We start from the raw sequence: 24,228 nt of genomic DNA, 5'->3' as shown, positions 1-24,228 counted from the left end.
GAAATCACTGCTGCCTCCCTTCTGAATCACCCTCAGGACATGGACAAGCGTGTATTTGGTTTTGTCTCCATGAGGCCCTGCAGTGCCAAAATGACCCCTTGATTCCAGGAGGTTGCTCAGTGTCCCCGGGATCCTTTGGCTCCAGAATGCCCTGGAGTGTCACAGTGGTCCCCTTGAGTCCATGAGGTGTCCTCAGTGTCATGATGGCCCCTTGATATCATGGGGTTCCCCAGTGTCCCAAGATCCATTTGGCTCCAAAAAGGCCCTGCGGTGTCACAGTGACCCCTTCATTTCATGAGGTTCCACGTTGTCCCAGGGTTTCTTTGTTTCCAGGAGGCACCACAGTGACACAGTGGCTCCCTGATTTGATCAGGTTCCAAAAGTTTTCAGGGCTCCTTTTGTTCCATAAGGCCCACACAGACAAAAGTTGGGGGGAGATTAGGAGAAACTGGGAGAAAAAGGATTGGATATTTGGGCAAGGAAAGAGTGGCCTTGCGAATAGAGATGAAATATTTTGATGACATAAAAGTATGAATGCTGAGGTACTGAAACACTGCCTGGACATACGTTCCTGCTGGACATTTACACTATTTCTAACCTCAAGCCCCAGTCTAGAAGTGCTGCCCTTCTAATAGAAAGGAATCTACTGCTGTAATCCCAACCTCAACAGGACCCTGAAGGCAAGGACCAAACCCAGAACTCCAGACTCCAATTTGTCCTCCCATCCCAATCCCCAACCAGCTTTGTTAGTATGAAAGAAAGACCAAGCCTGAATCCTAACCCAGTCCAAAAATCTCTTCCCCTAATCATGAACCAGACCCCACCAGCAGAACAACAAACCTGCCAAAGTTCTGCCCAATCCCCACCCTGAGCTCTAAAGCCCAAGCCCTGACCATGAAGCACCCCCACAGACCTTGGGAGCAGGGCAAGGACCTGCAGGGCCCAGAGCAGGCCCAAGGGGTTGGCAGAGCAATGGGAGGTGACCTGGATCTGCTCAGCTGTGCAGGGACCCCAACAGAAGGGCCTGGGCTCTCTCAGGGATGTCCTGTGGCACAGGGGCTCAGCATCCAAGCCAAGAAGGCCAAGTGCACATGGCAGCAGCCAGAGCTGGGGGACAGCAGAGCCATCAGGGAGGGCCCAGAAATGCTGCTGGGAGGGGGGTGGGAAAGCAGGAGGGGTGTGTGCAGCCTGCAAGGCCAGAGGAGCAGCAGGGCCAGGGGAGCACAGCCTGCAGCAGAGATGGCCAAGGGCTCTGGCAGGGCTGCAAGGCCCAAAGGCACCCAGGCCTTTGTGCCCTTGGCTCTGGCAGCTGCCTCTGCCCCTCAGGCCACCACAAGCAACTTTCCTTTGTCTGCCTGCACTCCTGGCCTGCAAGGATCTGCTCCAAGGAGTCCCTGGGGAGGCTTTGTCAGTGCCTGCCCCCAGTGGGGCCCAGTAATGCTTCAAGGGACTGGGAGTTTGGCTTCTGACTTCCTGAGCAGCTTCTTCAATCTTCTCTCAGTACTTCAGGATGATGGACTTGTCTGTAAACACACCGTGGGGCTCATTAAAATACAGAAAAACAAATTATTTTCCTTCCTTTATATATCTTCATACCTTTCAAATACTAATTGGTGTTTATTTGTAGTTTTGCTAAGTAGGAAAATTTTAAAGTGGACGTCTGAAAAATATATTTTTTTGATGAAAGGGAGCGATTTGCACAGAGCCTTTGGATGCAAGTGGGCAAGGGGTACAAATGATTTGGTCACAAATATAAAGAGGCAGAAGAGATTAGTAGAACCGAATCACTGACCAACTTAACAGTTATCAAGTGTTTCAATAGCATTTGTTACAGTTTTCACAGTGACTGAATTACAGATCCACAATAACAACATTAACACCACAGTCAATTCACACCCACACCCAGGCAGAGATTTGTGGACTCATCAAGATCTGGGTGTGTAAAGGTCCCTCTCCAAAATTCTCCTGGTTGTCACTGAAACACCCCCACACATCCCTTTGTGTTTCCCAACAGACAAGGTTCCACCAGGCCCTGCAGGGTCCCAATGGCCCCTTCATTCCATGAGTTGCCTTGGCTGCAGCATCAAAGGAATGGCTCAAAGGTTACCAAGCATTGGAACAGAATGTCCAGGGAAGTGGTTAAGTCATAAGAGAATCACAGAATTTTTAAGTTGGAAAAGACTTCTGAGATCATGGAGCGCAACCATGAACCCAACACTGGCATCTTCACCACTGAACCGTGTCCCCAAGTGCCACAGCTCAAGGTTTTCTGAACATTTCCAGGGATGGTGACTGTAAGACCCCAGGTTTGAGCTATGAGCTCATCAAAGGGTTTGCCTTTAAAAAATATACAAGACATCAAAAATATCCACCCTCCAAATATTTGAAAATGGACTTCAGTTCTTTAAGTACCTTGAGGGAGCAGTGGAAAAGATGCAACACACTTTTGACCTCTCAGGAGGTCAAAAAACACACTTTTACTGGTAAACTTGAGAAAAGAAGGGAACTTGGCAAAAGTTGAAGGGAAAACATTCAACCAAATAGAGCATTCCCCAAAGCATTGACTGAGCACAAGCCAACCCAGACAAGTCAGCAAAAACCCAACCCATCTAGTTTTAAATTTCCTAAAATATTATGAGAGATTGAGAGAACAAGAAGAAGTAAGGAAAGAGAGAGAAGTGCAGCTCCCACCCGCAGTCTGGTGCCAGTGCAGCTTCCCCGTGCCCAGATGGAGGGTCCAACCACGCGATGGCCGCATGGGGCTCCTTTGATTTGCTCTGCCCCCCGTGCCCACCCCCCAGGGGGGACTTGTGGCCCACTGACCACTCTGGGGCTGCAGGAGGGTGAGGGGCAGAGCTCCTGGTGTGCTCCAGCCAGTCTGGGGCTGGGTTAGGGGCTCAGGCTGTGGGATGGGGCAGTGCTCCTGGGCTGCTTTGGACTGACAGCAGCTCCAGGGCTGCCCAAGGAGGCTCCAAGGGGTGGGCAATGGAACAGGGCACCACCTCACCTTTGGGAAATTCAACCTGTCCCTTCCCCACCCACACACACACTGCACTTGTCCAAAGTCAAGAATTATCACAATAATCCAGTGTCTCACAGGTTCCTTTATTCCATGAGGTTCCACAGTGTCACAGTGGTCCCTTATGCTCCATAGGCCCTGCACTGTGACCATGGTCCCTTGATTCCAGAAGATTCCAATATGTCTCAGTGGTCCTGAGGATTCCATGAGGTTCTGTGGTGTCCCAATTGCACAGTGATTCCATCAGGGTCAGAGTGTCCCAGCACTCCTTTGAATCCATGAGGCCCTGCAGTGTCACAATGGCCCTGGTGCTGGGAGGTTGTACAGGGTCACAATGGCCCCTTTGTCTCCACATAGCCCTGCAGGGTCACAGTGTCACAGTGTCACAGTGTCACAATGCCCCCTTGATTCCAGGAGGTTCAGCACCTTCCCAGGACTCCTTTGGTTCTGTGACACCCTGGAGTGTCATCAAGGCCCCTGGATTTTTTGAGCTGCCCCAGTGTCCAAGGGCCTTTGGCTCCATAAGGCCTTGCACTGTGGCAATGGCCCTTGGATTCCAGGAGGTTCCAAAATGTCACAATGGCTCTGATACCAAAAAGTTGCAGAATCAATCACCTCCACCCCAATTTGTAAGTGTTAAGAAGCAGGAATATTTCTTTATTCAGCACTGGATGTTGGCAGGGAAGCTCCTAAAAACCAAGGTGCCAAATGACTGATGGACAGGGCTTCTTATTGCACACACTGGTTACATATTCATTAGATCAGGTTTGCTTAATGCGTATTCATTAGTTTGCTTCACAGTCACCCCCTTGGAGGTCCTTCTTTGGTCCTTCCAGGCTTCGTCTGTTGCCTCAGTTCTTGAGTAGGCCCATCGTCATCCTGTTCCACCACCACAAACTGGTATGTTTCTTCTTCACCTTATCTGGGGACACTGAGTTTATTTACAACCTGTTTGTTTGAGTTACACCTCTGATCTAATTCTCCAGGACTTCCTGAAGAGTACATTGTTCCATATTTGGGCATTCTGGGACACAGTGAGTCAAGTTTCTTTTTCTCCCATCACCATCCCATGGCACATCCAGGCAGGACATCCAGGGGATCAGGCCCAGCCAGTGTGGGGTTTGGGAAAGGCAGGTCCTGCCAAACCAACCTGGTCTCCTTCTGTGACAAATGACCCACTCAGGAGCTGAGGAAAAGGCTGGGGATGTGTCTGTGATGACTTTAGGAAAGCCTTTGACCCCATCTCCCACAGCATCTCCTGCACAAACTGGCTGCTCATGGCCTGGACAAGGGAACTGTTTGCTGGGGGAAAAACTGGCTGATGGCCCAGGGAGTGGTGGGGGATGAAACTAAATCCAGGTGGGGCCTGGTCACTAGTGGGGTTCCCAAGGGCTCAGGGTTGGGGCTGCTCTTGTTTAACATCGTTATTGATGATCTGGATGAGGAGATCGAGTGGCCCCTCAGGAAATTGGTGGATACCATGAAGTTGGGTGTGAGTGTGGATCTGCTGGAGGGCAGGAAGGCTCTGCAGAGGGATCTGGACAGGCTGCATCAATCAGGCCAAGTGTCAGGGCCTCCTCTTGGGTCACAGCAACCCCCTGGAAGGCTCCAGGTTAGGGGCAGAGGGGCTTGAGAGCTGCTCAGAAGGAAAGGGACTTCGGGGTGCACCGACCAGCCCCTGCAGACCCTGGTAGTCCTGGCCTGTCTGTGCAGGTGAGCACAGTTTATTGATAGGAAGCAACCGAGAAAGGAAAAATTTTATAGTCTTTTTAAAATTCTTTTAATTCCCTTTTTACAAGCTAATACTGTAACAGAGGCTGTTCGTACTATTGTATGAACACCAATAGATTAAGTAGTTTTTTCTTGTATTCTTGTTTAGCTTTTGATCCTCTTTGCTAAGAGTTTTTTACTCTCACTGCAATAAAAGATGTTTTGTAGTGTTTGAATGACTGTTGTACTTGTCTCTGTTCCAGGCATGTATCCTAAAGAACCAATACAGAAAGCTCCTGAATTGTGTTTCTATCAATGCTCTTCTCCTTATCTGAGGACACAGAGCTTATTTACATCCTGTTTGTTTGTGTTACATCCTTTCTAAGAAAAGAAAAGAAATGTAAACCATAAACAACCTCCCTAAACATGAAAACACCAGTAACTACATGTCAGCACAAGCTCCCCCTAATGCTGTCACCTTTCTATCAGGGACAACGTTATCAGAAAGGTTTTTCACAGGTCAATACATCTCTGCTGCAGGCTGTGCTCCCCTGGCCCTGCTGCTCCTCTGGCCTTGCAGGCTGCACACACCCCTCCTGCTTTCCCACCCCCCTCCCAGCAGCATTTCTGGGCCCTCCCTGATGGCTCTGCTGTCCCCCAGCTCTGGCTGCTGCCATGTGCACTTGGCCTTCTTGGCTTGGATGCTGAGCCCCTGTGCCCCAGGACATCCCTGACAGAGCCCAGGCCCTTCTGCTGGGGGTCCCTGCAGAGCTGAGCAGATCCAGGTCACCTCCCATTGCTCTGCCAACCCCTTGGGGCTGCTCTGGGCCCTGCAGGTCCTTGCCCTGCTCCCAAGGGCTGTGGGGGTGCTTCATGGTCAGGCCTTGGGCTTTAGAGCTCAGGGTGGGGATTGGGCAGAACTTTGGCAGGTTTGTTGTTCTGCTGGCAGGGTCTGGTTTATGATTAGGGGAAGAGTTTTTGGACTGTGTCAGGATTAAAACTCAGCTGTTCATATTTGTAATACAGATTTGGGACTGGGGTGGGCATTGGAGTACAATTAAGAGTCTAGAGTTCTGGGTTTGTGCTTTTTCTGGCTTGGAATTAGAGCAGTGGATTCCTGTCAGTGGGAGGGGCAGCACTTTTGGGGAGTGTTGGGGATAAACGTCCATCAGGAGGGTTTGCACAGTCAGTGTTTCAGCACTCTCAGCATTCCCCAAACCTCTTTTTACCTCATTAAAATCTTTCCTCTCTATTGACCAACCCCCTCTTTCCTTACCCAAATATCTAATCCTTTTTGTCCCATTTCCTCCTAATCTCCCCCAAACTGTCATCTGGTTGGTGTCAGCTTTGTGATGACCCTGTGCAACCTCATGGAATCAAGGGGCCATTGTGGCACTGCACAAACTTTCTGAAGTCTGGGCACACAACATCCCCTTCTTTCCCTCCCACAGGGATTCTGCAATCCTTGACTTGTCCTTCCCATGCCTGGCAATGGCTGCAGGAGGACTTGCCATGGGCCCTTTCGCTGCTGAGCCTGAGCAGTCTGGAACTCTGCCAAGCCTCCTTGTTGCCCTGTTTGCACACTGGTTCATGTCTGCCTTTGCCAAGGCCCCAGGAACCTCTGGGATGGCTCTGGCATTTGTAGGGTTTGGAAGAGGTCTCCCAGTGACACTGCCCAGCCTTCTCAATATACCTGACACCAAAACCTTTTCTATTATCTCACAGTTCCAGTTTAGTGCTCAGGACAGAGCACATATAATTATGGTTCTTCAGGAGAAAATTAGAAGTGATTTTATTCTAAAGATCAACTGGTGGAGCAGCCAAGTCCTCTCTGGCCCCACAGCAGTGCCCACCCCAGGGAGCTGCAGAGCTCTGGGTACTCCCCCCACAGCCCCAGCCCCTCTGAAGGGCACCGCAGCTCCTGGGGCACAGACAGGAGTCTCAGCATCCCCATTAGCTCAGGGGCTGGACCCTCAGCACGGCAGCAGCAAATGGAGCTCAGGGCAACTGCAGGAGCCCTGGTGTCATCTGCAGCAGATGCCCAGCACAGCCTGACTGTGCCCCTCAGTGCCAGCCCCTCTGCCCAGCCCAGCACAGAGTCCTGGCCCAGGGACAGAGCAGCCTGTCCCCAGGGGGGCTGCAGAAAGAGCTTTCTCTGTGCCATGGATTCCTCTGTGCAGGCACAGAAATGCTGCCTTGCTCTTCTCCAGGCACATCCCTTTGCCCAGGGCAGTGTGTCCAGGCTGCCTTGGGCAATTGCAGATCCCAGCCTGGGATCCCTGCAGGGCCCTGAGCTGGAGGGGCTGCTCTGCAGAGGGAGGGGCTGTGGCCCCCTGGGCTGAGCCTGCACTGGCCATGCTGGTCAGGCTGGGAAGCAGAGCCAGCAGGATGGGGATCCCTCCTCTCCACCCTCTTCCATCTCCCTGGAAGGCTCAGGAGCCAAGAACAAGCTGGGCAGGACCATGGGCTGTTTGCAATGGCACAGAGGGCAGGGCAGGGCTCCACTCCATCCAGCCTGTGGGCTGCAGAGTTCTTCAGGACACCCTCCTGGAAAGCCCAGCCCTGGCTCTGGTACAGCCCTCCCTGAGCTGGGCAGGCACAGTGGGAGTTCACTGAGGGCAAGAGGAGTCACTGCCCAGAGTCCTTTCTCTGTTCCTCCTGCATTCCCTGGGATTGCAGAACTCTCCTTCCCCAGTTCCCAGGGACATTTACTGCTTTAGCTGTGGGTGACTCCACCCTGGGCAGGATTCTGCTCCAGGGCTCCAGTCACTGCTGACTGGATGGGACGGGCTGTCCCTGCAGATCCTCTGTGCTCTCCTGCAGTTCCTCATTTCCCACAGACAAGTCCTCCCCTGCCATCAGAGCCAGCACAAGCTGCAGAGCCCCAGGCAGGTGACTTGGAGACCATTTGCCACTGGCCACCAACACACAACATCTGACCCAGCCCTCAGGCCCTGAAGTACCACAGTGAGTCCTTCTCTCCCTGCACGGCCTGAATGGGTAAACAAGCCAAGCCAGGAGACTTTGGAGAATTTTTTCCTTGGCTTGTTCTTTACACCAACCTTTTAAAAGGAACAGAGTCTTCAAGAACTGCCCAGGGGGATCCTCTTTCCTGATGGAAATGATGTTAAGGAGCCCAGCCCTGTGCCAGCAGTGCCAGGGCCTGTCCCTGCCCATGGTCACAGCACTGACCCACAGCAGTGACTGAGCTGCCAGAGCACTCAGGCCTTGGGCAAGGAGCAGAAAGGAGAGGGAGGCAGTGGAAAAAGAGCATCTTTGAAAAGCCCAAGAGCTGCTGCTCCCTGGCAGTGCTCCTGTTCCAATACTCTTGAGCCCTTCTCCTCTGCACACAGGCACTGCCCTCCAGCTGCAGGGAAGTTCTTGGAGCAAGAATCTGGATGAAAGAACTCAAGTCCTTTAATATACTCAGAGATTGTGATTCCTCATGTACAGAATAACAAAGGCAGGATGTTTCACCAAGAGGTTCCTGCAGGACCTTTTATTTTGTTTAAATGCATTCAGGGAATGATTCCTCATTTACATAATTTTGGGTCAAAACAAAGAGAGAGAGAGTCAATTACATATGGGATGAAGAATAAATTTCTGTGTTAACAACATTAAGAATGGAAAAAATACAGGAAGGTTCCCCACTGCCACTCTCAAAAGCTTTAGAAGGCAGGTTGGGCCAATGAAGGGTTACACAGTGGGTGTTCTGCAGAAGAAAAGAGTCAGGTTATTGCTCCTGAAAAGCATCCAGTCATCATTTTCCTTATGGCATCCCTGAGCTCCTGGTTCCTCAGGCTGTAGATGAGGGGGTTCAGGGCTGGAGACGCCACCGAGTAGAGAACTGAAAGGGCCAGATCCAGGGATGGGGACAAAATGGAGGGGGGCTTGAGGTAAGCAAAAATCATGGTGCAGGCAAAGAGGGAGACCACAGCCAGGTGAGGGAGGCATGTGGAAAAAGCTTTGTGCCGTCCCTGATCAGAGAGGATCCTCAGCACAGCCTTGAAGATTTGCACATAGGAGAAAACTATGAAAATGAAACAACCAAATGCTATACAGGCACTAACCCCAAGAAGACCAATTTCCCTGAGGTAGCCTGAGTGTGAGCAGGAGAGCTTGAGGATGTGTGGGATTTCACAGAAGAACTGGCCCAGGGAAAATGTATTGGCTGTGTGCAGCAGAGCATTGAGAAACCCAGAGGCCCAGGCAGCTGCTGCCATGTGGGCACAAGCTCTGCTGCCCAGGAGGGTCCCGTAGTGCAGGGGTTTGCAGATGGCAACGTAGCGGTCGTAGCACATGATGGTGAGGAGGGAATACTCTGTTGAGATAAAGAAAAAAAAGAAAAAGAGCTGTGCAGCACATCCTGTGTAGGAGATGGTTGTGGTGTCCCAGAGGGAGTTGTGCATGGCTTTGGGCACAGTGGTGCAGATGCAGCCCAGGTCTGTGAGGGAGAGGTGCAGCAGGAAGAAGTCCCTGGGGGTGTGCAGGTGCTGGTCGCAGGCTACGGCGCTGAGGATGAGGCCGTTGCCCAGGAGGGCAGCCAGGGAGATGCCCAGGAAAAGCCAGAAGTGCAGCAGCTGCAGCTCCCATCTGTCTGTCAATGCCAGGAGCAGGAACTGGGCCATGGAGCTGCTGTTGGGCATTTGCTGCCTCTTGATGTGGGGCACTGTCCAAGGAGGAAATATCAGTGACACGTTAGCAAAGAACGTCCTGAGAAAAATCAAAGCCGTTTCCCAATAGACCCTCCGTGCTACGCTTCCCCACCTGTTTTGTTGGGTTTTTTTCTTCAAATTCCCTCATCTCTCCAGGAGTGTTCCTGGATGTCAGAACCCCTCAGCACTTCTGATGCGCTCAGGCAGAACAGAGCAGGTCCTGCCAGGCAGGAGGATTGTCTGGGGCTCAGTGCAGAGTGAGGGGAGCTGCTCTGTCCCCCTCTCTTGTTCCCAACTGCCCTGGGTTTGCTCCTTCCTCAGATGGAGACTGATCACACTCCAGTTTGGTCTGAAAAGCCCCAGACACTGCTGAGAGCAGAGGGATCCATCCCACACCCCTCAGTGTCTCAGCCTGTCTCAAGGGCTCAGCACCCCCCTTGTAGCCAAGGACACCCGTGGCTCATCTCACCAACCCAACAGCATCTCCTGGGCTGGCACAGCAGCTCTGCCCCTCTGCACTGGGCAAGCTGAGAAACAAGGAATGCACAGGGAGGGGCCAGCTGGGAGAGGCCAGGGCAGAGCCCACTGGGCACTCAGGGCACCTCCCCTTGAGCCAGCTGGGCCACCTCCCACACACCACCAGTGCCAGGAAGGTGTTCTCAGCCCTGTGCAGCTCCCCCGAGTTCCCTCTGGAACTCAAACCACCAGGCATGTGGCTTGAGAGCTTGAGAGAAATCCCTCCTTGGACCTTCCCCTTGAAGGATCCCCTGGAAAATGTGCTGGGCTGCTCTGGTTGTGTGAGCAGCCCTGCCCCAGGAAACTCTCAGCTGATAAGGGAAGAAACCTGCCCTTCCGTGCCAGGCTTTGCTCTTTCCCCCCACAGCCCCTGCCCAGCCCTGAGGGAGCTCCCCAGCCCGGCTGAGGCTGCCCCTGGCAGGTGGCAGAGCTGCTGCCCCGCACAGCCCCTGGGCTGCAGGACCCTGCTCTGCAGGACAGCTTGGGGCAGCCTGGGGGGCACAGCCCGGCTTCACAGCCCTGCAGGAGCCCTGGCAGAAGGGAACCCTGTTGGGATGGGCCTGGGATGCTGCAGCAGGGACTGGGATGTGCCAGCGCTCGCAGATCTTTGCCCAACCTGCAGACACCTTGCCCTTCCTGCTGACTGACCTGACACCAACACCCAGGGAGGAGTCTTCCTAAACTCTGAGGTGTTACTGAGGAGAACAGCAGGTCAGGAAACATCAATATCCAGTTAGCCAAGGGACAAGCCCAGGGACTTTTTTCAAAAGAAAAATCTGAATTCCACAAACATGTCATCCTAATACTTTTCATGTTTTCCCACAGTATTTTTGCCATTTTCCTGTGAGTTTGATCTGTCTCATTGAGGTCTCATTCAAATTTTCCAAGATGCAAAAAAAAGGTTGCATGAGAGAAAAGTCACCATGATTGTTTTCTAATCTACCAACTTCCTAATATAATTACATAGAAAAAGAAATATTCTTTTTTAAAACCAAAAGAAACCCCTGAGATATCCACCTTCATTTCAAAGGCAACCATTCACATGCAGATTATCCACATACCAGCAATGCCTGCTTGTCCCCAAATGTTGTCAAAGATGCAGCCTCCTCTTTTGAATTCTCAGGTGTCTCCCTGCTCCAAAGATCTGGGCTGGAGCCCAGGGCAGGCCGGCTTTGCTCCCAGGAACCTGACAGAGCCCTTCTTAGGTGGTGCCAATCTCACAGGCAGCCTTTGCCAAAGCTGGAGGAAGCCTGAAAAGGAAGGAAACTTCCCCAAAGCCAACCAGGCTTTTCTCAGCAGCTGAGCTGCTGCCCAGAGCCTTTGCCTCCCTGCACTCAGGGCCTCCAAGGAGCTGCTGCAGAGTCCCTGGGGAGGTTTTGTCAGGAGAGGCCCTCTGAAGGCACTCACTTAAGGAAGGCTTTGAAACATAAAAGGTTAAAACAAAATTGTAAAAAAAACCTTAACATTAGGAAATTAGGAAACCACGGAGGTAATAAATTGTCTGAGGGAACAGAACATGTTGACAAAAGGATACTAAAACCATAAAGATAACACAAAACAAGGAAATAGTAGCATCAGCAAATCCTAGGATGAGCCAAAAGTCAGCCTGACCTTATTATGTTTGCCAAAACTGCCTTAAAAGGAGAAGATCTAAAGAAAGTTCAGAAGTTTACAGTGAGGAAGACTCACACACGACCCCCTGCCCAGAGGAAGGCAACAGGAACCCCCACCGTGAAATCTCCCCAAATTGAAGACTCCGCCCAGACTCCGCCTATATATGAATATTACAAGTAGATGTTGCAATTTAATGAATACGCATGATTGTGTTGTAATCCTATACTCAAAAACTGTATAAAAGAGCTATGCTGATTGTACACGACGGAGCTCTTTGCCCAGGGCGACCTGGAGGGCTCCCCAACGCGTTGCAATAAAATACCTCCTGCTTTAAAGAAACAAACTTTGTCTCTAAAGCAGTTTCTCCGTGCCTTTTGGGGCAAAATTTCGGCATCACCTCGGGGGCTCCTTAAGGCTTCAAGGGCCTGCAGGATTTTTAGAGCAATTTGAGGTTTGCTTTTGGTTCTGCATCTCTGAGAGGTTTGTGCAACCCTGGCCTCCAATTATCTGCTGTAAGGAGTCCCTTGAGAGCCTCAGACAGTGACAACCCTCAGTGGGTCATTAATGCTTCAAGGCACTCAGGGTTTCCTAAAACATTTAACTTTTTGACACTGAGTCTGTGAGAGGTTTGTTCAGTCCTGGCCCTTAATTATCTGCTTTAATGAGTCCCCTGAGAGACTGTCAGTTGTGACACTCACTGTAGCTCATAAATGTTTCAAGGCACTCAAGGTAAATTTGTTAAGACACTTCTTTTTGACACTGAGTCTTTGAGAGGTTTGTTCAGTCATGGCCTCCAATTATCTGCTCTAAGGAGTCCCTTGAGAGCCTTTGTCAGGAATGGCCCTCAGTGGGGCTTGTTAAAGCTTCAAAGTACTACAGGTTTGTTAAGACACTTTGCCTTTTCCTTTGACTCTGAGTTTTGAAGAGGTTTGTGCAATCATGGCCTCCAATTCTCTGCTTTAATTAGTCCCTGGAGAGACTTTGTAAGCAGTGATACTCAGTGGGGTTATTAATGCTTCAAGGTAACCAAGGGTTTTGAAGGAACTTTTCCTTTTGAAAGTGAGTTTTGAGAGGTTTATTCAGTCATGGCCTCCAATTCTCTCCTCCACCAAGCCCATGAGGAACCTGTTTTGGGAATGGCCCTCATGGGGACCCATTAATGCTTCCAGATACTTTGGGTTTTCCTTCTGACTTTCACTTATGGACAGGTTTGTACAATCTCCCCTCAGGACCTGAGGTTCAAGGACTCAGCACCAAAAGCCCCCCGGGGCTCTCTCAGATAAAGCAAGTCCTGACAAACCATGGCCCTTCCTGTGATTTCCCTCTAGTCTAAACAGTAAATTAGGAATGTTGTCTCATGGAATCAGGGGACCATTGTGACACTGCCCAGAGCCTTTGTCTGCCTGCACTCCTGGCCTGCAAGGATCTGCTCTCAGGAGTCCCTGGGGAGGCTTTGTCAGTGCCTATCCTCAGTGGGGCCCAGCAATGCTTCAAGAGACTGGGAGTTTGGCTTCTCACTTCTTGAGCAGCTTCTTCAATCTTCTCTCAGTACGTCTGGATGATGGACTTGTCTCTAAACACACCATGGGACTCATTAAAATACAGAAAAAGCAAATTGTTTTTCTTTTTTTCTTTACTTGTCTTCATGTCTTCAAGTCTTCAACAACTAATTGGAGTTTTTTTGTAGTTTAGCTAAGGAGGAAAATTTCAAAGAGGAGCTCCCAAAGAAAGCTATTTTTTTTATGAAAGGGAATGATTTACACAGAGCCTTGGGATGCAAGAAGGTCAGGGTGCAAAGAGTTTGGATACAAAGAAAAGGGGACAAAAGAGATTAGTAGCATTTAACCATTCACCAACTTAACAGTTATCAAGGGATTCAGTAGCATTTACTACAATTGAACAGTGACTGAATTATAGATTTCAAATAACAACACTCACACCAGAGTCAATTCACGCTGTTGTCTCAGACCTTTTTGGGTTTTTTTACCTTTTGTAGATTTTAGAACTAGTTGTGTAGTGAATATATTCAAAGTAGCTGTATTACATCTCTTACCACTAACAGAGTAGTTACACATACCCAACCCTACTACCCCATTCCATATCAATCCCTCTAAACTCCGTTTTTAGTCTTCTTTTCGAGGTAGAATTGTAGAAAACCATCCCAGGGCCTGGACCAGAAGACATCACACAGACACAGTGACCTTCTAGGCAGAACATTTAGGAACTCCCAGGATTGTGTGTGCTGCAAAGAAGATGAAGATGAGGATGAGGAAGGGGCCCCAAAGGTACCAAACCCAATTCCTGAAGGGGTGTGTCAGGGGGCAGAATGGAGCAGAACAGGGGCATGCATAAACCTGGGATTGGATGGACCTTATTATAAAATCATAGAACCCCTGTCTGGGAGGGCACACATGGTATGTATTCCTGTAGGCCTAACAGCTCATTAAAGGCCCAGGTCTCTTTATCTTATCTCCTACCTAAATTGGCCTGGAGTCTTTTTCTCCATGGTCTCTGAAGGCAACAACACCCACACCCAGGCAGAGATGTGTGGACACATCAAGATCTGGGTGTGTAAAGGTCCCTCTCTGAAAATCTCCTGGTTGTCAGTGAAACACCACTACAAATCCCTTTGTGTTTCCCAACAGAAGAGGTTCCAGGAGGCCATTCAGGGTCCCTATGGCCTCTTTATTCCATGAGTTCCCACAGTGTCACAGAGACCCCTTGATGCCACGAGTTTCTGTGCTTTTCATGTTACCTTGGGTTGATTAAGGACCTGCACTGTCTCACTGGGCCCTTGATTCCACCAGGTTTGACAGTGTCACAATGGTCCCTTCAGCTCCAGGAGGCTCTGCAGGGTCCCCATGGCATTCAGCAGTGCAATAGTGGTCCCTTCATTCCATGAGTTTCCCCAGTGTCCCAATGGCCCCTGGACTCCACATGGCCCTGCAGTGTCCCCACAGAGCCTTTGATTCCAGGAGATTGCACAGGACGAGCCCTGGGAGGTCCCCATGGAGCCCCCAGGACAGCAAAGTGACCTCCCGGCTCTGGAGGAGCCCTGAGAACTTCCCCAGGGGAAGGGCCTGATTGTGCCCTGGGATGGGGCAACCCCGGATGGACACACTGGGAATGAGAGGCTGGGAAGCAGTGCCAGGAAAGGGCCCTGGGGGTGCTGGTGGGTGCCAGTTGTCCCTGAGTCAGCAGTGCCCTGGCAGCCAGGAGGGCCAAGCCTGTGCTGGGGGCATCAGGGAGGGGATTGTCCCGCTCTGCTCTGCCCTGGGGCGGCCTCACCTGCAACATTGGGGCAGTTTGGGGGGACACAATGGAAGGGAGAGATTGAGCCATTGGAGAGTGTCCAAAGGAGGCAGCAAAAATGGGGAAGGGTCTTTATTTAAAGCCATGTGAGGACACTGAGAGCACTTGGGGTGTCCAGATGGAGAAGAGGAGACTGAGGGGAGACCTCACTGCAGTCACAACATCCTGGGCAGGGGCAGAGCAGGGGCAGGCCCTGAGCTTCTGCTCTGGGTTCTTTTCCCAGAGGGTGGTTGGCACTGAACAGGCTCCCCAGGGCAGTGGGCACAGCACCAAGGCTGCCAGAGCTCCAGGAGCACTTGGATGATCCTCTTGGGGCACAGGCTGTGACTCTTGGGGATGGGCCTGGCCAGGGCTGAGGGTTGGATTCCATTACCTCCCCTGTTCCACCCTGTTTTCCAGCCACCCTATGCCCCCCTGGAATTGCCTCAGAGGTCATAAAGCCACCTCTGGGGCCAGGTGCCAACAGCTTCCTTACTCTCTTCTTCTCTGGACCTCGTGCTTCTGGCACGCTTTCCTGCCCTCTGGAACTGGTCCAAGGCCTTGGCTGAGTCTCGTGGATGTGTTTTCTGTCCCGTCTCACCTTCTATCAGTCTCTTCACAGGTGCAAGAACCGTCTCTGTTTTTACCAAAATTCTTGCCTGTAAAGGATCTTCAGAAGAAATGGTAACTCTGCACTTTCCCTCGAGACCTTCCAAGCTCACTAAACTCCACGAGTTCTGTGGTAGCTTTGTCCTTTTCAAGAACTTGTCTAAAATACAGCAATTCTATGGCTGACAATTTCTAATACAGTTCTTTATTTCACAGCTACCCCCAAGGTGGTCCCAGTTGCTCCCAGGTCCCCCAGGATGGTTCCTTTCCCTCTCAGGGACTCCCAGTCTGAGTCCAGGATGGCCCCAAGCACTGTCAGTCACTGCCTGGATGATGCCATTTGCCCCTGCATGGTCCCAGTTGCTCCCAGTATGATCCCAGTATGAGTCCAGTCACCACCAGTATGATCCCAGGAACTTCCAGACACTTCCAGTACGAATCCAGTGTGATCCCACTCATCCCCAGTATGGCTGCAGTCCTTCTCACTCACTGCCAGTGTTATTGCAGTCACTCCCAGGATGATCCCTGTCAGTCCCACTGTGATCCCAGTATGAGCCCAGCAGGGGCCCAGCTGCTCCCACTATGATCCCAGTTGCCCCCAGTGTGGTTCCAGTTGCTCCCATTAACCACTTCTCTGGTTCCAGTAACTCCCAGGATGATCCCAGTCACTTCCAGTACAATACCACACTATCCTAGGAGGATCTAAGTTACCCCCTGCATGGGCCCAGTTGCTCCCAGTCACCCCACTCTAGTTCCAGTCCCTCCCAGTATGATCCCTGTCACTGCCAGTCTCTCCCAGTATATCCCAGTCAACCTCAACACGCTCCCAGTCACACCAGTTATGCTCCCTGTCATTCCCATTGTGGTCCTGGTCGCTCCCAGTATGATCCCAGTTGCCCCCAGCGTGGTGGTTCCAGGATGGATCAGGAAGAGGGAGCCCCGTGTGTCCCCCCCGTGTCACCCCGTTCTGGGGGGGCTTTGGGGGACACCTGCACCCCAACACGGCACCCAGCGCTCCCCAAAAGGTGCTGGGACCCTCCTAAACCGACCCCGAGCCCCCCAAGGACTCCCCAAACCGCTCTGAGCCCACCCAGACCCCCCAAATCCCTCATGTGGGGAAACCTCTATTGGCACTGGTGGTGCCGGAGCCCCCCCGGCTGCGGGGGCAGCTCCTCCGTGTGTGGGCAGAGCCGCAGCCCCAGCGCTCCCCACCTCGAGCCCACCGGACCCTCCCTCGCCCCCAGCGCCCCCCGGGACGGCAATTTGGGCAGGGGGGAGGGGAAGGGGGGGGCTCAAAGGGGGCGCTGGGGCTGGGCCGGGGGGGAAGGGCTGCAGGGGGCGGATCCCGGAGGCGGAAACACGAAAAAAGCGCCGGGACAGCCAAGGCAGGAGCCCGACTGAAGGACAAAGAAGAGGAGGAAGCAGCACGTGGGGGTCGCTCGGTAATGCGGGGGGCGAGACCGGTTTTGGGGTCCCCCGTAGGAGCCGGGGGGAACCCCGGTAGCCGCGGAGTGGGGAGGGCGGAGAGGGTCGATCCCGGAGCTGGGGGATCCCCGCAAACCGGGAGTGTGGGGGGAGCACAGAGGGAACGCCGAGCCCCTTAAACGGGGGTCGCGGAGAGGGGGAACCCCTTGGAGTCTGGAGAGGAGGGGGGAGCAGCAGTGGGGGGAGGGGGGGGGAGGAGCCGGTACCCTGAATAGCCTGGAGAGAGCGGGGACCCCTGGGACCGACCAGCACTCCGAAGGAGAAAGTCAGGGGAGAAGGGAGCACTGAGATCCCCAAAATCCCCGGCATCCCTAAAGATGACTCTATAGAGGGAAACCCCCAGGACCCACCGGACCCCCTGTCAGCCTGGAGAAGGGGGAGCCCAGAGCACCCAAGGGGGGAGCCCATAGAGGGGACCCCTGGATTCCTGGGACTCCCTTCTACCGGGAGAGGACGAGCACCAAGGAAGGGGGAACCCCCAATAAATGCAGGACCCTCAGCAGCCCAGAGAGGAGAAAACAGAGAGGGGGAACTCCTGGGAGTTTTGGGCTGAATCTTGGTGGTTTGGAGGTTTTTATGGGCTCGGGAGAGCCAGGGGTGGGGGGTAGGAACAGCGGAGTGGGGAGACCAGAGGGATACTGGAGCTGGGGGACCCCCAGCTGGCTGGAGGGGGAGCACGGAGAAGGGGGAGGCCCAGGATCCCCGGGACCCTGAAACGAGGGGGCCCAGAGAAGGGGGAGCCTGGACAGGGGACAACAAAGTGGAGAACCCGGAGCGGGGCAATGTCTGGGAACCCGGCACCCTGAAGCAGAGAACCAGGGGAGAAGGGACCCCTAGGACCTCCAAAACCCCCTGGCATCCCTAGGTAGGACCCCCAGCAGCCCAGAGAGGGGAGATCCCCAGACTCCTAGAGTGAAGAGAGCAGAGAAGGGGAACTTCTGAGAAGATTTTTCTGAGCTGAATCTTCATAGTTTGAAGTATTTTCTGGCTGAATCGTGATCTTTTGTAGATTTAGGGGGAGTTTTTGAGGTTTTTTTTTTTTCCTCAAATCTCAGTGTTTTATGTTTTTCCAGGCTAAATCTTGGTGTTTTGGAGGTTTTTAGGTCCCAGGATGGCCGGTGAGTCCTAGGGATGGACTTGGGCAGGAGGAAACCCCAAGCCAACGCACTCAGCCCCTGTTTCCCCCCAGCAGGATTTGTCCTTCCCAAAGCTTGGGCGGATGGAGGAGGAGGCTGCAAGGAAGATGCCTCGGGCCCCCCAGGAAGGTGAGGAGGAAGTCAGTGCCCCTTTGGCCCTGTCTTGTGGTGCATCTGTTGAGCAGCCTCCCAGCAGGGAGAAGCCCTTCAGGTGCTTGGAATGTGGGAAGAGCTTCAGGGAGAGCTCCAAGCTCATCACTCACCAGCACATCCACACTGGGGCACGGCCCTACATGTGTAGGGAATGTGGGAAGAGCTTCAGGAACAGCTCCAACCTCCACGCCCACCAGCTCATCCACACTGGGGAACGGCCATACATGTGTAGGGAATGTAGGAAGAGCTTCAGGCAGAGCTCCCACCTGATCCAACACCAGCACATCCACACTGGGGAACGACCCTACACGTGTAGGGAATGTGGGAAGAGCTTCATGCAGAGCTCCCACCTGATCCGACACCAGCTCATCCACACTGGGGAACGGCCCTACAAGTGTGAGAAATGTGGGAAGAGCTTCAGTGACAGCTCCAACCTCCGCACCCATCAGCGCATCCACACTGGGGAACGGCCCTACAAGGGCTTGGAATGTGGGAAGAGGTTTAGGACCAGCTCACATCTCCTCCTGCATGAGCAGACACACACAGGGGAGAGGCCCTTCCGCTGCACCGACTGCGGGAAGGGCTTCAACCAGAACTCCACCCCTGTCACCCACCAGTGCATCCACACCGGGGAGAGGCCCTAAAAGTGTGGGAGTGTGGGATGAGCTTCACTCACAGCTCTGCCTTGACCAAACACCAACGGACCCACCCTATGAGTGCCCTGAATGCGGGAAGAGCTTTGGCCGCTGCTCCCACCCTGAATGACCCCCCTGATGGTGAGGCCAGTGACTGTCAGTCCATCCCTTTCTACCAGAAAGAGCCAGTCCCCTTTCCCAGGGGCAGGTTGTGCTAACAGAACCCTTCTTGGGGGTGTGTGGAGATTCCTGCCTTGGCTGGGGACCCCCTAAATTCACTACTGGAGGTTGAGAGCAGAGATCTCCCCAGGAGCGTTGATCTGGGCGAGTTCCATCCATGTCTAATTCATAATTCTTGCTTTGGTGCCAGCTTGAGTAGAATTGCTTCAACAATTGCTTTAGGGTAGAGCGCTGTCCTATCTTACCCTGTACTAATGGTAGTTACTAATGGTAGTTTTAGTATTTCTATTATGTGGTAAAAAATTCTGATGAAGGTGTTTTGTCTGATTGTTTGTAACCCTAAATAATTCATTTCTATCAATAGATCTGATTTGCCATCATTAAAACTTGGGGGACAAAAGTGGTTCAGTCCCACGTCTGTAATTTCTTTGAACTGAAAGTGTTGGCATAACCCAAGGCTGAGATTGGATCCAGCAACCCCCACACCACACAGTAAGTTGGGAGCTCAGGGGGGCCACCCCTCTTCCCAACTCTTCTGTGCCCAAAGACCCCCATGGGACCATCAGACCCACCAGACCACCCCCCTTTTCCACCCTTATCTCTGTTTCTCCCAATTTTCCGTGGTCTCCTGTTACAATCTACTTAAATATTGCAGAAAGAACTTCAGACTCGAATATTCCCTTGAGCAAAAGTAAGACACAGACAAGTTATGTGTTGATACCAAAATCCTGATTTTATTAATTGCTAAGAGATGCAGAGACAAAGGAAAAAATAAAAGAACTTATAAAATAGTTATGATTACTTCTAGAAGCAGAGAAAAGGTACCACCGTGCTACCTTTCCCCTGAGCTGGTGTGTGTGTGGGCAAGTACTAGTTTTCTGCCCTTTTTTGTCTCTGTCTGACAGAGAATGTTTGATAGGAAGATTTTGATGGGGAGAAACAATAGAGAAACATAATCTTTGGCATTCATAAATTATCTGTTTGCTACAGATGGTTTCCGTGGTAACCGATGTAACAATGGGAATGCATCATGGTTACCATGGTAACCCACCCTGGAGATGAACATGTATAATGCTTGCCATGGTAACTAACCATAACAATGAGATTTCAGAATGGTTGCCATGGTAACCAAGGTAACAATAAGACAGCACAATGGTTGCCATGGTAACCGACTGTAACAATGAGAATGCATAATGGTTGCCATGGTGTAAGGTGGTATTTTTGATTTAGATGATCAGTGGAGCATACAGGGTTTAGAACGTGATTATATTTGCATGTGAAACCAGCCAGAATATTGTACAAGGCGACTTTATTGCACAAGTTCACTGCAAGGCCCATTGTGCCTTTAGCAAAGTTAACTGGATATCCCCCATTATCAGAGCTGAGCTCCTCCTTGGCTTGGCTCCACTCTGCAAGAGAGATACAAATCCCCTTGAAACACAATGGTACAGGTCGTCTAGAGGGCTGAGGAAGGTGATGAAGATGATGTGGGCAGGGGTCGTTGGCCCCTTGCCCTACAGTGGGGCACGCCCAGACTGTTGCCATGAGGTGATGAACGGGCGCTGTTTGGCTGCCACTCAAGCACCACCTTCTGCTGCGTCCTGGCCCTACGTAGTGTAATGTAGAGCTGATGGAATGGGGTGTCAGCACTGCTGGGTGGAGCGATGCTCATCCTTCCATCCACACTGTGCTGCTCCGCGGGGACACCCACCAAGCACGGGCACCGACCAGCCCTGCAGAGCCTGGTAGGCCTGGCCTGTCTGTGCAGGTGAGCACAGTTTATTGATAGGAAGCAACCAAGGAAGCAAACATTTTATATCCTTTTTTTTTGTATCCCTTTAATTCCCTTTTTACTAGCTAATGCTGTAACAGAAGCTGTTCATAGTATTGTATGCATGCCAACTGATAAAGTAGTGTTTTTGTATTCTTTTTCAGTTTTTGATTCTCTTTGCTAGTAGTTTTTTCTTTTTACTCTCATGGCAAAAAAAGATTTTTTGTAGTGTTTGAATGACTGTTGTACTTCTCTTTATTCCAGACATGTATCCTAGCAAACCTGGTACATGGGGTCATACTAGGAGTGACTGGAAGCATTCTGAGGGCAGTTGGGACCATGTTGGCACAACTGGGATATACTGGAGGTGACTGGGATCATACTGGGAGCGACTGGGATGACACTGGGGGTGACTGGGAGTGGTTGTGAGCAACTGGGATCATGCTGGAAGCTACTGGGAGCAACTGGGAGTGAGTGGGACCACACTGGGGGCAACTGGGATATACTGGGAGAGACCAGGAGTGACTGGGATCATACGGGGACTGACTGGGAGAAGGCTGAGGTCGACTGGGAGAGACTGGATGTGACAGGGATCCTACTGGGAGGGACTGGAACTGTAGTGGGTGAGTGGGAGCAATTGGACCCTGCTGAGGTCAAATGGCTTTATACTGGGAGTGACAGGGAATGTCTGGGTTCATCCTGGCTGTGACTGCCACCATAGAGGTGTCACTGGGATCATACTGGAGTCATACTGGGAGGGACTGGAACTACAGTGGGTTGACTGGGAACAACTAGGATCATGAAGGGGGTAAGTTGGATCCTACTAAGAGAGACTGGGATCATACTGGGACCGACTGGGAGTATGCTGGAGGCAACTGGGCTATACTAGGAGTGGCTGGGAGTGACTGGGATCATTCTAGGAGTGACTGGAACCACAGTAGGGCTGAAGGGGAGCAACTGGAAGCCTGCTGGGGGCAACTGGGATCATAGTGGGAGTAGCTGGGCCCCTCCTGGGGTCCTGCTGGGATCTTACTGGGAGTGACTGCAATAACACTGGGAGTGTGTGAAGGACTGCAATCATACTGGGGATGAGTGGGATCACACTGGATTTTTACTGGAAGTGTCTGGAAGTTAGTGGGATGATACTGGAGGTGACTGGACTCATACTGGGATCATACTGGAATCAACCGTAACCACACAGGGAGCAAATGGCATCGTCCAGGCAGCACCTGAAAGTGCCTGGGGCCATCCTGGACTCAGACTGGGAGTCCCTGAGAGGGAAAGGAACCGTCCTGGGTGGGGCTGGGAGCAACTGGGACCACCTTGGGGGCAACTGGGATCCAATTGGGATTGACTGGGAGTGACTGGGACCATAGTGGGAGTGACCAGCGCCATACTGGGATCATAGTAGGAGTGACTGTAAGGGACCAGGATCAAACTAGAACTATGCAGGGGGGAACTGGGAACCAATTGGACCATGCTGGAAGCCAACTGGGAACATACCTGGAGCAACTGGGATTGTGCTGGAAGCAATTGGGAGCAACTGGGAGTGACAGGGTGCATGCTGGAGGCAACTGGCATCAACTGGGAGTGACTGGGATCACACTGATGGGAACTGGGACCATCCTGGGGCAAGTGGAAGTCACTGGGTGTCAGGGGTTTCTGTGGCTGGGTTTTGGTAGCGGGGGGGGCTCCAGAGGTGGCTTCTGTTGGGAGCTGCCAGAAGCTTCCCCTGCCCCGTGGAGCCAATGCCAGCTGCTCCAGGACGGACTTGCTGGTCAAGGCTGAGCCCATCAGGAGCAACAGGAACAGCTCTGGGATAACAGATTTAGGGCCAGAAGGAATTGCAGCCAGGGAAGAGCGGAGTGGGAATGTGGGAACAGCAATGCAGACCCCAAGGGTGGTGGAGAAGGAGGGGCAGGAGGTACTCCAGGCACCAGAGCTGAGGCCCTGCAGCCCCTGGGGGAGCATCGGGGTGCAGAGATCCCCCTGCAGCCCCTGGAGGCTCCCACGCTGGAGCAGGGGGATGCAGGAAGGAGGCTGTGACCCCGGGGCAGGCCCAGGATGGAGCAGGTCCTGGCAGGGACCTGCAGCCCGTGCAGAGGGAAGCCCAGGCTGGAGCAGGTTTTTCCCAGGCAGGACTCATGACCCCTCTGCTCATCCCTGAAGGACTGACCCCATGGAGGAGGGACCCACGGGACAGCAGGGTGGGAAGAGCTGCTGCCCGAGGGATGGACTCACTGCAGAGGTCCATCCAGGACTGTCTCCCATGGGAGGGCCCCTATGGGAGCAGGGAAGGATCCAGCTCCTCTCCCTGAGAAGTGACAGAAACAACAACTGACTGTAACCCTCATTGCAGTCCCCCTGCACCGCTGGGGTGAGGAGGGAGAAGGTGGAAGGAGGGGTGGGGGGGAAGGTGTTTCTCAGACTGTTCTATTTCTCACTCTTGGTTTTTATACTGTCAGTAATAAATTTAAGTACTATCCTTACTTTGAGTCTGTTTTACCCATTAGGAAGTGACTTTCTCCCCACCCTTATCTCTACTCAGGAATCCTTAACTGGTTTTTTTCTCTCCTCTGTGGAGTTGCAGAGGGAGGGGGAGGTAGCAGCTTCTAGTGGGTGTTTGAAATCCAGCCAGGGTCAACCCACTAAACCAACCCATGTGCTTGAGGACCTTTTGTGAGGTCACAACCCATCTTCTCCATTCTGGAATAGCCCTTGGCAACCAAAGAACCAACACCCCACCAGGTCAGAATGCAGCCCCACCCATGTGCCCCTTTAGGATGTCCCGGCCCATCCTCTCCATTCTGGAATAGCCCCTGGAAACCAAAGAACCAACGCCCCACACCCCCACAGTGCAGCCCCACCCATCTGCCATGGGACTTTCCCCCAGGAAAGAAAGCCTGTAATCTTCGGGTTTCAGGTGCAGTTGGTGGGACACCCTGGGCTCTCCATGGGCAGCAAGAGCTTTCTGTCCTGGCACCTTTTGTCTGGCAGGAATCTTTGTCCAGATTCCAATTTGGCAGTCGGACTGACAATTCCAGTGCGGGGCTCCTGCAAGCGAACAACAGCCCTGCCCTCCAGGAAAGAAACCCCTTACCCTCGGTCTCTTTTCCTCTTCCTTCAAATACAACCTGCAGGGCAGCTTTCTGCCATCTCTTCTCTTGGGAATTGTGAAGATAGACCCGCTCCCATGTTTAACATGTTGCCTAAATGGCTGTGGGGAAAAAAAGACTCCAAGCCAAATTAGGTAGGAGATAAGATAAGGATACAAAAGTTTTAATGAGCCCCCAGGCTTTCTGGAATACCCCAGCGCGCTCCCGAAATACAGATGTCCACAATTTTTATAATGATTTTTGCCCAATCCCTGTCCTGTTACCACCCAGGTTCTGCCCCCGCCACGCCTCTTGGGAATTGGGTCTGGGGGCGTTTTGGGACCCCCTCTTCTTCATCT

General features: G+C 52.3%; 2 protein-coding genes across 2 annotated transcripts; one reads left to right on the top strand and one right to left on the bottom strand.

The window, feature by feature from the left end:
• Positions 1-8,493: 8,493 nt before the first annotated feature.
• Positions 8,494-14,377, bottom strand: LOC126651589 (olfactory receptor 14J1-like; the record flags this gene model as incomplete). Its single annotated transcript, XM_050337545.1, has 3 exons — positions 14,337-14,377; positions 8,950-9,196; positions 8,494-8,781 (listed from the first exon to the last, which is right to left on the bottom strand). Coding segments are annotated over exons 1-3 (576 nt in total), but the record flags the coding sequence as incomplete, so codon positions are not given.
• Positions 14,378-16,800: 2,423 nt separating this feature from the next.
• LOC126651588 (zinc finger protein 239-like) lies at positions 16,801-21,011 on the top strand. Its single transcript, XM_050337544.1, has 2 exons — positions 16,801-16,856; positions 18,092-21,011. The coding sequence occupies exon 2, from the start codon at positions 18,119-18,121 to the stop codon at positions 18,830-18,832; it is 714 nt and encodes a 237-aa protein (XP_050193501.1). The 5' UTR covers positions 16,801-16,856; positions 18,092-18,118; the 3' UTR covers positions 18,833-21,011.
• Positions 21,012-24,228: the final 3,217 nt, after the last annotated feature.

Source organism: Myiozetetes cayanensis, unplaced genomic scaffold (genome assembly GCF_022539395.1).
Source record: "Myiozetetes cayanensis isolate MyiCay16 unplaced genomic scaffold, myiCay2020 scf686, whole genome shotgun sequence".
NCBI classification, from domain to species: domain Eukaryota; kingdom Metazoa; phylum Chordata; class Aves; order Passeriformes; family Tyrannidae; genus Myiozetetes; species Myiozetetes cayanensis.
The sequence above is the reverse complement of the archived record's forward strand: the minus strand, read 5'-3'. Positions and strand labels throughout refer to the sequence as shown.